We start from the raw sequence: 12,887 nt of genomic DNA on the forward strand, positions 1-12,887 counted from the left end.
TCTGTTCAACAAACATTATTATTTATATACTCCCATAGTTCAAACATTTACAAAGAAAATACCAATATACACTGCTCAAAAAAATAAAGGGAACACTAAAATAACACATCCTAGATCTGAATGAATGAAATAATCTTATTAAATACTTTTTTCTTTACATAGTTGAATGTGCTGACAACAAAATCACACAAAAATAATCAATGGAAATCCAATTTATCAACCCATGGAGGTCTGGATTTGGAGTCACACTCAAAATTAAAGTGGAAAACCACACTACAGGCTGATCCAACTTTGATGTAATGTCCTTAAAACAAGTCAAAATGAGGCTCAGTAGTGTGTGTGGCCTCCACGTGCCTGTATGACCTCCCTACAACGCCTGGGCATGCTCCTGATGAGGTGGCGGATGGTCTCCTGAGGGATCTCCTCCCAGGCCTGGACTAAAGCATCCGCCAACTCCTGGACAGTCTGTGGTGCAACGTGGCGTTGGTGGATGGAGCGAGACATGATGTCCCAGATGTGCTCAATTGGATTCAGGTCTGGGGAACGGGCGGGCCAGTCCATAGCATCAATGCCTTCCTCTTGCAGGAACTGCTGACACACTCCAGCCACATGAGGTCTAGCATTGTCTTGCATTAGGAGGAACCCAGGGCCAACCGCACCAGCATATGGTCTCACAAGGGGTCTGAGGATCTCATCTCGGTACCTAATGGCAGTCAGGCTACCTCTGGCGAGCACATGGAGGGCTGTGCGGCCCCCCAAAGAAATGCCACCCCACACCATGACTGACCCACCGCCAAACCGGTCATGCTGGAGGATGTTGCAGGCAGCAGAACGTTCTCCACGGCGTCTCCAGACTCTGTCACGTCTGTCACATGTGCTCAGTGTGAACCTGCTTTCATCTGTGAAGAGCACAGGGCGCCAGTGGCGAATTTGCCAATCTTGGTGTTCTCTGGCAAATGCCAAACGTCCTGCACGGTGTTGGGCTATAAGCACAACCCCCACCTGTGGACGTCGGGCCTTCATACCAACCTCATGGAGTCTGTTTCTGACCGTTTGAGCAGACACATGCACATTTGTGGCCTGCTGGAGGTCATTTTGCAGGGCTCTGGCAGTGCTCCTCCTGCTCCTCCTTGCACAAAGGCGGAGGTAGCGGTCCTGCTGCTGGGTTGTTGCCCTCCTACGGCCTCCTCCACGTCTCCTGATGTACTGGCCTGCCTCCTGGTAGCACCTCCATGCTCTGGACACTACGCTGACAGACACAGCAAACCTTCTTGCCACAGCTCGCATTGATGTGCCATCCTGGATGAGCTGCACTACCTGAGCCACTTGTGTGGGTTGTAGACTCCGTCTCGTGCTACCACTAGAGTGAAAGCACCGCCAGCATTCAAAAGTGACCAAAACATCAGCCAGGAAGCATAGGAACTGAGAAGTGGTCTGTGGTCACCACCTGCAGAACCACTCCTTTATTGGGGGTGTCTTGCTAATTGCCTATAATTTCCACCTATTGTCTATTCCATTTGCACAACAGCATGTGAAATTTATTGTCAATCAGTGTTGCTTCCTAAGTGGACAGTTTGATTTCACAGAAGTGTGATTGACTTGGAGTTACATGGTGTTGTTTAAGTGTTCCCTTTATTTTTTTCAGCAGTGTATATCATTTTTTTTACTTTCACCTATGAAAATCACAGAAATTCCCCTCACCTCAATGTTTTATCATGCTGACATGAATTGACCAGTTGAGACAACCAACCCAGGTCCCTACTGAGCTTATAAGGAAAGCCAGTCCAAAACCAAACACACACACACACACACACACACACACACACACACACACACACACACACACACACACACACACACACACACACACACACACACACACACACACACCACACACACACACACACACACACACACACACACACACACACACTGCAATGGAACCTTGTTATTGTGCCTAAATAAAGACATTGTGACAATTGAAACCACTGGTCTATATGGCAGCACTCCAGTGTCACACTGAAAGGCGCTGTAAATAGCTATTACCAAGACAACACAAGATGACTGGCTCAGTCAGAACCATTACCCAGGCCTGTCTGATATAAACCTTAATTGAAACCCTTTAACACGCTGTGGGTAACCAACATGTTACTCATGACCTATACATGGTACACACAAACACCTGAATACACACACCAAAACATGGCATTTGGAAAGTGTTTTGCGTGTCTGGGTTGTTATGGATAATAGATGGTCATCAAATATGTGGAAATTAAAATACTGTATATCAATTTAGACTATTTGCTTTACTGCAGAAGAGGTTTGGTTCGTAAGAAACCAAATGTACCATCAAGTCTTTTTGTTAAAAGGAAAAACATCATGCTCATAGGATTACACTAAGTACTCAACTATTATGGTCTTTGTATAGTAACAATTATCATGTTCGTGAGCAATGCTGTTGACAGTTCAGTCAAACACACATTGTGAAAACATGATTTACCCCAACTAATTGGTTGAACAAGAACCCTTAGATTAGCATGTTCTGTAGGTGTTGACTGGTGTCGGACTAGGATGTACTTCTAGATCACAGCCAGTCAAAACTAGTTTCTATAGACCTGACAGGTAAGGTGTCTATAGGATCATATAGGTGAAACAGCAGATATATGTCCAGGTAGACAAGCTCACCTCAATATGTGGTTTTTGATTACATGCCAGCATTGAGACAATTGAAAGGTAGACGACTTTCGAACCAGTTATCTGAACGGTTCACTGAGAATAAAGACCAAAAAGTGTGGACTGTCATGATGTTGACATTTTGGTTTTTGCCTTTTGAAAACAGATTTTTTTTGTTTTGCAATTTCTCTCATGGGTTTAAATTTAAATACACAGGTTCTGGATCCTTTTGACTTAACCCCACCAAACGCTTCTTCCAGACCACTTCAATGAAAGGAATTCTAGAGAAGAGAACTAGAGAAGAAACAAAACGTCCGAAAAGTTGATCCAACAGTCATCCCCCACCATCCAACAATGGCTGTTCAGGGGCTAAAAATGAGCCAAAGGGGGAGACCTATGGACCGTGGACCAGTCTCAGGACATCTGCCAGGTAAACTGAGTGTGGCAGTCAAGCGCAAGGCCAGAGCACTCTTTAGTGTTCGAGAAGTTTTAGCAAAATGTCAAACAACCTTGGTTTACTGCAGTAAATTATTCCAATAAAATGATGGATCTTTCCAAAAGATAATGCTCAATTTAACTACTACTCCTTTCCACCATTTGGCCCCTCCCTCTCTCCTCCCTCCTCTCTCATCCATCCTCTTCCTCTCGACCTCCTCTCCTTTATCTCCTCCCTCTCTCATCTCTGTCTTGTCTGCATATATATAGATCCCCACCAGTGAATCCTCCTTCTCTTTCTCAAATCAGCTTGGTGTTACATGTTGTCGTTGTACCTGACTGTCAATTAGGAGTAAAGGACTAATTGTTTTCTTCCGTAAAGGTAAGTGGGTCGTTCCACCAATTCAGTGCCTGTTGAAAAGTGTAACTTGGTCAAATTGTTTGGGGGGATTTCACCTAATATTAACATTCTGTCATAAAAAACACGTTTTCCCATATCAAGAGCTTAAATTAAAAAAGACATTTACATTTACATTTACGTCATTTAGCAGACACTCTTATCCAGAGCGACTTACAAATTGGTGCATTCACCTTATGATATCCAGTGGAACAACCACTTTACAATAGTACATCTATATCTTTTTTGGGGGGGAGGGTAGGGGGGAGGGTTAGAAGGATTACTTAATCCTATCCCAGGTATTCCTTAAAGAGGTGGGGTTTCAGGTGTCTCCGGAAGGTGGTGATTGACTCCGCTGTCCTGGCGTCGTGAGGGAGCTTGTTCCACCATTGGGGTGCCAGAGCAGCGAACAGTTTTGACTGGGCTGAGCGGGAACTGTGCTTCCGCAGAGGTAGGGAGGCGAGCAGGCCAGAGGTGGATGAACGCATTGCCCTTGTTTGGGTGAAGGGACTGATCAGAGCCTGAAAGTACGGAGGTGCCGTTCCCCTCACAGCTCCGTAAGGCAAGCACCATGGTCTTGTAGCAGATGCGAGCTTCAACTGGAATCCAGTGGAGTGTGCGGAGGAGCGGGGTGACGTGAGAGAACTTGGGAAGGTTGAACACCAGACGGGCTGCGGCGTTCTGGATGAGTTGTTGAGGTTAAATGGCACAGGCAGGGAGCCCCGCCAACAGTGAGTTGCAGTAATCCAGACGGGAGATGACAAGTGCCTGGATTAGGACCTGCGCCGCTTCCTGTGTGAGGCAGGGTCGTACTCTGCGAATGTTGTAGAGCATGAACCTACAGGATCGGGTCACCGCCTTGATGTTAGCGGAGAACGACAGGGTGTTGTCCAGGGTCACGCCAAGGCTCTTAGCACTCTGGGAGGAGGACACAATGGAGTTGTCAACCGTGATGGCGAGATCATGGAACGGGCAGTCCTTCCCCGGGAGGAAGAGCAGCTCCGTCTTGCCGAGGTTCAGCTTGAGGTGATGATCCGTCATCCATACTGATATGTCTGCCAGACATGCAGAGATGCGATTCGCCACCTGGTTATCAGAAGGGGGAAAGGAGAAGATTAATTGTGTGTCGTCTGCGTATCAATGATAGGAGAGACCATGTGAGGATATGACAGAGCAAAGTGACTTGGTGTATAGCGAGAATAGGAGAGGGCCTAGAACTGAGCCCTGGGGGACACCAGTGGTGAGAGCACGTGGTGCGGAGACGGATTCTCGCCACGCCACCTGGTTGGAGCGACCTGTCAGGTAGGACGCAATCCAAGAGTGAGCCGCGCCGGAAATGCCCAACTCGGAGAGGGTGGAGAGGAGGATCTGATGGTTCACAGTATCAAAGGCAGCAGATAGGTCTAGAAGGATGAGAGCAGAGGAGAGAGAGTTAGCTTTAGCAGTGCGGAGAGCCTCCGTGACACAGAGAAGAGCAGTCTCAGTTGAATGACCAGTCTTGAAACCTGACTGATTTGGATCAAGAAGGTCATTCTGAGAGAGATAGCAAGAGAGCTGGCCAAGAACGGCACGCTCAAGAGTTTTGGAGAGAAAAGAAAGAAGGGATACTGGTCTGTAGTTGTTGACATCGGAGGGATCGAGTGTAGGTATTTTGAGAAGGGGTGCAACTCTCGCTCTCTTGAAGACGGAAGGGACGTAGCCAGCGATCAAGGATGAGTTGATGAGTGAGGTGAGGTAAGGGAGAAGGTCTCTGGAAATGGTCTGGAGAAGATAGGGGGGGATAGGGTCAAGCGGGCAGGTTGTTGCGCGGCCAGCCGTCACAAGTCGCAAGATTTCATCTGGAGAGAGAGGGGAGAAAGAGGTCAAAGCATAGGGTAGGGCAATGTGAGCACTCTGCCTTGTGAGTAGGGGGGGACGGTGAGAGGGTGAGGTCAAAAGAGGAGAGGAGTGGAAAGAAGGGGGCAGAGAGAAATGAGTCAAAGGTAGACGTAGGGAGGTTAAAGTCACCCAGAATTGAGCCATCCTCAGGAAAGGAACTTATCAAGGCGTCAAGCTCATTGATGAACTCTCCATGGGAACCTGGAGGGTGATAAATTATAAGGATGTTAAGCTTGAATGGGCTCGTGACTGTGACAGCATGGAATTCAAAGGAGGAGATAGACAGATGGGTCAAGGGAGAAAGAGAGAATGTCCACTTGGGAGAGATGAGGATTCCAGTGCCACCACCCCGCCGACCAGATGCTCTCGGGGTATGCGAGAACACGTGGTCAGACGAGGAGAGAGCAGTAGGAGTAGCAGTGTTTTCTGTGGTAATCCATGTTTCCGTCAGCGCCAAGAAGACGAGGGACTGGAGGGTAGCATAGGCTGAGATGAACTCTGCCTTGTTGGCCGCAGACCGGCAGTTCCAGAGGCTGCCGGAGACCTGGAACGCCACGTGGGTCGTGCGCGCTGGGACCACCAGGTTAGAGTGGCAGCAGCCATGCAGTGTGAAGCGTTTGTGTGGCCTGTGCAGAGAGGAGAGAACAGGGATAGACAGACACATAGTTGACAGGCTACAGGAGAGGCTACGCTAATGCAAAGGAGATTGGAATGAAAATTAACTAAACAACTGGGGAAGCGAGAGAGCAGGGCCTCCCTCACTAACCATTCACTGAAACACTCAAATATAACTTTTCCAACTTCCACTTACAAATTATAATCGATGTAAACTACAGTGGTTCAATGTTTCCAGGAATAGGCTCAAACTTAGTTTATTCAGCTAGATAACTTGGTACAGTATTCTTCCATGAAACCCACCCAGTGCACCGTGTCCTATGACGCCGTAGCTAACTAGCATGCTAGCATCCAATAACACACGGTTAGCACCAATACTTGGTTACAACAAACTACCAATGGATCATTCGTGTCTGTGTCTAGTCCCTTACATAACGCAGAAGTAATTAAACGTTGGCTAGCTAACACAAAGTCAGTCCTGCTAGCTACACAAGTGGACTACACAACTCGAAAGTTCAGAAAGTTAAGCTTACGTTGCAAAAATCTTATTGACTAAAGATGATACAGTACTGCTAGCTGGTAGAGTTGGCTAGCCTATAGTAAGTGCCTATTAAGTGGCAAATAAAGTAACAGTTTTGCAAAACCATAACATAGAGTACGTTTGCAAATTCGTAATATATTGTGCGTTTTAGAAATTAGTAACTTAAAATACAAATTGTAATTACTAACATAGCATACAAAATGGGTGATAGAAATTAAAATACATACCATACGAAATATAACACGTCACACTAAATGGAGTGTCTCGGATTTACATACAGAATAAAACTAAATGCTCTGAGACAAGGTTGCTGGATAGCTCACTGTTTCTGACACTTAATTTGTCTCACACACATGCAAATTTCTTTCTAATCTCAGCCGTTTCAAATAGACTCACCCTATGAGAGGATGGCCCCGCCCCTGGCAAGATCTGCTCCAGGTGAGCTCAACCATTGGTGGAGCCAGCTCAGGTTCCGCCTCCAGAACAGGAAGGGGTGGAATGAGATGCTTGATGAAACTTTTTTGCTGCAGAACAAAAGGTGATACTCCAATTGGTTAAAAAAAAACAAAAAAAACAGCTACTGACAAGTATTGGTTGATATTATGCTGCGTTCATAACAAGTGAGAAACTCTGAAAATACTATTTGTAATCTGGGAGCATCAGTTGTGTGTGTTCACATGCTTTTAACTAATTGAGAATGCAGATTGGCTGATGACAAACAAGCTGCATCAACCATAAACTAAAAGTACAGCTATCATTTCTAACTTGAAAACATACTCTCTCTCCCATAGGACAAATGACATCCCTCTCTTCTTTGCGGCCAAAGAGAACAGTGCAGGTTGCATTAAGAAACTTCTGGACTGTGCATCCACTAACATCTTTGAGAGAGGTGCTCTGGGGGAGACCGCGCTGCATGTGGCAGTTCTGAATGATAACATGGATGCTGCTTTAGTTCTGATGGACGGAGCACCTGAACTCATCAATGAGCCCATGACCTCTGACCTCTTCCTTGGTACATATACTCTCACACACAATGAACAAACACATACTATAATATCATAAAACTCACACAGATATTAAATCACACAATAATATATTCTCTCTCTGTCACGCTCAATCAGGCATGACACCTCTCCACATTGCCGTGGTGAATCAGAACGTTAACCTGGTCCGCAGTCTGATTGGTCGTGGGGCAGATGTGGCCACGCCCAGAGTCACAGGCCTGTACTTCAGGAAGAGAAGAGGAGGGCTGCTCTACTATGGTAAGATGACTGTTTGTGGTCTGTAAGGAGTAGAAAAATGCATTTTGGGAAATGTGGTTATTTGATTCCGTTTGCTTTACTTTAGGTGAGCACATCCTGGCATTTGCGGCCTGTGTGGGGAATCAGGACATCATCTCCATGGTGATCAACGCAGGAGCCAGCACCAGGGCCCAGGACTCCACTGGTATGAAATGTTCCTCTTTCTTCTCCTCGTCCTCCCCCTCTTCTCTCTTCTCCCTTTTCAGCAGTTTAATATCTCCCTCTCTTCCCCCTAGGTAACACAGTGCTCCACATCCTGGTCCTGCAGCCCAATAAGACTTTAGCATGCCTGGCGTTGGATCTGCTGTTGGCACACGACGTTGAGCTGGACCAGGCTGTGCCACTGGACATGGTGACCAACTATCGTGGCTTAACGCCCTTCAAACTGGCTGCCAAGGAGGGCAACCTGGTGGTGAGGATGGATAGAGGGATAGAGAAAGAAACAGGAGACAATGTATGAGAGGAGAAGAGGGATAGTGTTTCCCCTATTATCTTTAACTTAACCTGTAGTCATAACCTTCTCCTCCATACTCTAATATTCTTTATACAGCATATGTTGTTATTAGAATGTAATTAACCTACAAATGAATTGTGCTGCATTTCTAGGTTTCTAAGGTTTTTCTATCTCTCTCCCAGGCATTCCAGCACCTGGTCAACCGGAGGCGAGTCGTCCAGTGGAACCTGGGACCCTTGACCTCTAACCTCTATGACCTCTCAGAGATCGACTCCTTGGTCGCCGACGACGACCTCTCTGTGCTGGAGCTCATCGTGGGCAGCCAGAGGAGAGAGGTACAGTACATTACAGAACACAAACATGATACGGTGTAATATGCACTACAGGGAAACTGATGATGAGGATGATCTCTTCCCTCAGGCAAGAAGGATACTGGAAGTGACTCCTGTTAGGCAATTGGTCAGTCTCAAGTGGAACCTCTATGGAAAACACTACTTTAGGTAACAACACATACAGTGGATCATGTTCTGATGTTGTGTTTGAGATGCTGTCATTTGTTTATGTCTAATGTTGTAATGTAATTATTGTATTGTGTACAGGTTGTTGCTGCTGCTGTACCTCCTGTACATTGGGACCTTCACACTGTGTTGTGTGTATCGCCCCCTAAAGGACGCTCCAGAGAATTACACTGTATCTGACATGGACAAAACCATCCGCGTGCAGAAAACTCTGAAGGTGGGGGAGACATGAAGGCATCTTCATATGACAGCCTGTGTGCAAACCTCAATCAGAGGTGTTCATATGAACCCTTTTTGATCCACGTGCCCTGTTCTCTGTCCCTGTAGGAGAGTTATGTGACCTATGGGGACAACTTGCGTCTGGCAGGAGAGATGATCAGTGTCCTGGGTGCCCTGGTTATTCTGCTACTGGAGGTAAAACATACATCACCCAATAGTTTTACATGTCACTTATATTTACACTGTAGATTAGATCACATTACTGGCTGTCAATATAATCTGTGCTATTCCCAATCCCTAAGATCCCAGATATGCTGAGAGTGGGGGCCAAGCAGTACTTTGGACAGACGGCCCTGGGGGGACCCTTCCATGTCATTCTGTAAGTAAACCTTGGTGCCTATGTAGCCTTTATTACCTGCCGAGTGATGTTGTTGTGTTATGTCATGTCTATGTAGCATTTTTAACCTGTGTAATAATCTCTGTTTCCTCCCCAGTATTGCCTATGCGTTCCTGGTGGTGCTGCTGTGTGTGTTCAGGGTCAGTGGGGTACAGGGGGAGGCAGTTGTCATGGCTGTGTGTCTGGTGCTGGGCTGGAGTAACGTCATGTTTTTCGCCCGAGGCTTTCAGATGCTGGGGCCTTACGTCATCATGATACAGAAGGTATGTAAGGGAAGCAGACACACACAAGCATTAGCATGACGTTACTGTAGAACATATGGTTTTGCTGTTTTGATTCCCATATTAAACTGTTGTGGTGTTTTGTCTCATTTCTTCCTAGATTATATTTGGAGACCTGACCAAGTTCATGTGGCTGAGCTTCATCGTGCTCATAGGGTTTTCCACCTGTAAGTACATTCTGTTTAAGAGAAACTGTATTAGCAAATCTTAACGTTTCAAATAAGCATATTGCCGACAATTGTATAAAACAAAAAAAAAATCTTATTTTTATACCCTGGTTGTTGTTATCTCTCCCTCCCTCCCTCCCTCCCTCCCTCCCTCCCTCCCTCCCAGCCCTGTGGATGGTGTACATGACTCAGGACCCAGACTCTCTACCTGCGTACCGCTCCTTCCCCATCACTCTGTTTTCACAGTTTGAGCTGAGTGTGGGTCTGATAGACCTGCCAGTGGACCACACCATCACAACGCCCCCTATTGTCCATGTGCTGCACTGCACCTTCTCTGTGGTCTCCTACATACTGCTGCTCAACCTGCTCATAGCCATGATGAGTGATACACACTGGAGAGTAGCCCAGGAGAGGGACGAGCTCTGGAGGACACAGGTGTGCATCAGTGTGACACACACAAGCACACATTTTCTATTACAGTCCACAATACTAACCTAATTGAAGGAAGCCTGTACAGAATACAAATATTCCAAAACATGCATCCTGTTTGCAACAAGGCACTAAAGTAATACTGCAAAAAATGTAGCAAAGCAATTCACTTTTTGTCCAAAATACAAAGCGTTATGTTTGGGGCAAATCCAATACAACACATTACTGACTACCACTCTCCATATTTTCAATCATGGTGCTGGCTGCATCATGTTATGGGTATGCTTGCAAGCATTAAGGACTGGGGAGTTTTTCAGAATAAAAATAAACGGAATGGAGCTAAGCACAGGTAAAATCCTAGCAGAAAACTTGGTTCAGTCTGCTTTCCACCAAATACTGGGAGATTAATTCACCTTTCAGCAGGACAATAACATAATTCACACGGCCAAATCTACACTAGCGTTGCTTACCAAGAAGATAGTGAATTTTCCTGAGTGGCCGAGTTACAGTTTTGACTTAAATCGACTTGAAAATGTATGGCAATACCTGAAAATGTTTATCTGTCAATGATCAACATCCAATTTGACAGAACTTGAAGAATTTTGAAAAGAATAATGGGCAAATGTTTCACAATCCAGGAGTAGGAAGCTCTTAGAGACTTACCCAGAAAGACTCACAGCTGTAATCTCTGCCAAAGGTGCTTGTAGAAAGTATTGACTCAGGGGTGTGAATACTTATGTAAACTAGATATTTCTGTATTTAATTTTCAATAAATATGCATTTCTAAAAACATGTTTTCACTTTGTCATTATGGGGTATTGTGTGTAGTGGGGTAAGAAATTAAATATATTTAATCAATTTTGAATTTAGGCTGTAACACAACACAATGTGGATTAAGTTAAGGGGTGTGACTACTTTCTGAAGGCACTGTGCATACTCCATAAACATAGCTTAAAACCATGATGAAAATGTATACAGCATCCCAATCAGTGCCATTCTAATGATCCTTATGTCCTTTGTCCCTGCTCACTGTGTGTAGGTGGTGGCCACTACCCTGATGTTGGAGAGGAGGTTGCCCCGCTGCCTGTGGCCCCGGCTGGGAGTGTGTGGCCTGCTCTATGGCCTGGGGGAGCGGTGGTACCTCCGGTAAGACAACAACACTTCATCTAACTGGCCTATTACTGTACTCTCTGTCTTAGGTGTGGTGGTGTTAACAGTGTTTCCCCATCCCCGTCATATACAGGCTTTGTATTATAATGACTCTCTTAATGTCTCCATTGCAGGGTTGAGGATCGCAACAACCCACTGGTGCAAAAGATGCGTCGCTACGTGCAAGCCTTCTCTAAGGATGAGGACCAGAGCAAGGAGCGGGAGGAGACGGAGAACACTGACATGTCAAAAGGACCTGGAAGCCCTCTGATCAGACCCAAACACAGGGGTGGGATAGATGGAAACAGGAAGTCCCTGGCATGCTGGCAGATGATTCGCCACAGTGCTCTGGGTTTAGATGTGGAACAGGAAGAGCCTGAGGATGACCAGGAAGTAAGATACGTCTGAGGGTTAAGACAGCAAAGCAGATCATTATATTGTTATTATATAGTACATGTGTGATGCAATTATGTATGTATGCAGTATTATTTGTCGAAAACAAATGATTGTATTGTAGTAGCTAGTGTATATGGGTAAGACTGGGTTGAAATGTAGACTAGATTCATTTTCAATCTTTTTGGACCATGTATGCCACGTTATCATTCCAAGTAAAGCATGTGAATATTTTTTTATTAAAGATTTTACAAGACAGTATATTAAACCTTTTTTTTACTGGAACCTTTTTTTTCAGGATTGTAAATCAGAACAGAAAACCTAATGATTGGTTAACGCACATAATAATGTAGATCATTATTACATTCAAAGTCATTCAAAAAACATATAGAAAACATCTCACCAAAACAAGAAAATAAGTGCAAGATATTATTAATCTTTTACATTAGTGTAAATTCTAACTGAAATTGGCAGGCTGACTTGATTGTTCTTCACAAGGCATAACTAACTGTAATGTGATTATATTTACCATCATTGGTTATACCTGGATGTCTAATGAATGAATTATAACATAGACTTAGGTCATACAGTGTATAATAATGGTTTAAAAGGCTATTGATAGAGATGTGTAATCGTGGTTTAAAAAGGCTATTGATAGAGATGTGTAATCGTTGTTTAAAAAGGCTATTGATAGAGATGTGTAATCGTGGTTTAAAAGGCTATTGATAGAGATGTGTAATTGTGGTTTAAAAAGGCTATTGCTAGAGATGCGTAATCATGGTTTAATAAGGCTATTGATAGAGATATGTAATTGTGGTTTAAAAGGCTATTGATAGAGATGTAATCATGGTTTAAAAAGGATATTGATAGAGATATGTAATCATGGTTTAAAAGGCTATTGATAGAGATGTGTAATAATGGTATTAATTGTAAGCTACTGTGTTAGTTGGTTAAAAGAGTTGCCAATTAATGACCTACTCAACAGTTTCGATATGCAGATGAAAACTGCACACAACATTAATAGCAGGCTAGACCAAGGA

General features: G+C 44.7%; 1 protein-coding gene across 1 annotated transcript; it reads left to right on the forward strand.

The window, feature by feature from the left end:
- The first annotated feature begins 6,920 nt into the window (after nt 1–6,920).
- Nucleotides 6,921–12,064, forward strand: LOC106592665 (transient receptor potential cation channel subfamily V member 6). Its single transcript, XM_045700046.2, has 15 exons — nt 6,921–7,077; nt 7,331–7,551; nt 7,661–7,801; nt 7,887–7,985; nt 8,077–8,252; nt 8,477–8,629; nt 8,715–8,794; nt 8,894–9,029; nt 9,140–9,226; nt 9,334–9,410; nt 9,526–9,691; nt 9,810–9,876; nt 10,043–10,311; nt 11,345–11,451; nt 11,589–12,064. Exons 1-15 carry the CDS (start codon nt 6,947–6,949, stop codon nt 11,860–11,862), a joined length of 2,184 nt encoding a protein of 727 aa, XP_045556002.1. The 5' UTR covers nt 6,921–6,946; the 3' UTR covers nt 11,863–12,064.
- Nucleotides 12,065–12,887: the final 823 nt, after the last annotated feature.

The sequence above is a fragment of the Salmo salar genome, chromosome 02 (assembly GCF_965601325.2).
Source record: "Salmo salar chromosome 02, fSalSal1, whole genome shotgun sequence".
Lineage (NCBI taxonomy): Eukaryota > Metazoa > Chordata > Actinopteri > Salmoniformes > Salmonidae > Salmo > Salmo salar.

Coding starts and splice junctions, on each gene's coding strand:
- LOC106592665 (XM_045700046.2), top strand. CDS start 6,947: ATGGCCCCGCCCCTGGCAAGATCTGCTCCAGGTGAGCTCAACCATTGG. Junction 8,630..8,714: donor TGGGCAGCCAGAGGAGAGAG/GTACAGTACATT, acceptor CTCTTCCCTCAG/GCAAGAAGGATACTGGAAGT. Junction 10,312..11,344: donor ACGAGCTCTGGAGGACACAG/GTGTGCATCAGT, acceptor CACTGTGTGTAG/GTGGTGGCCACTACCCTGAT.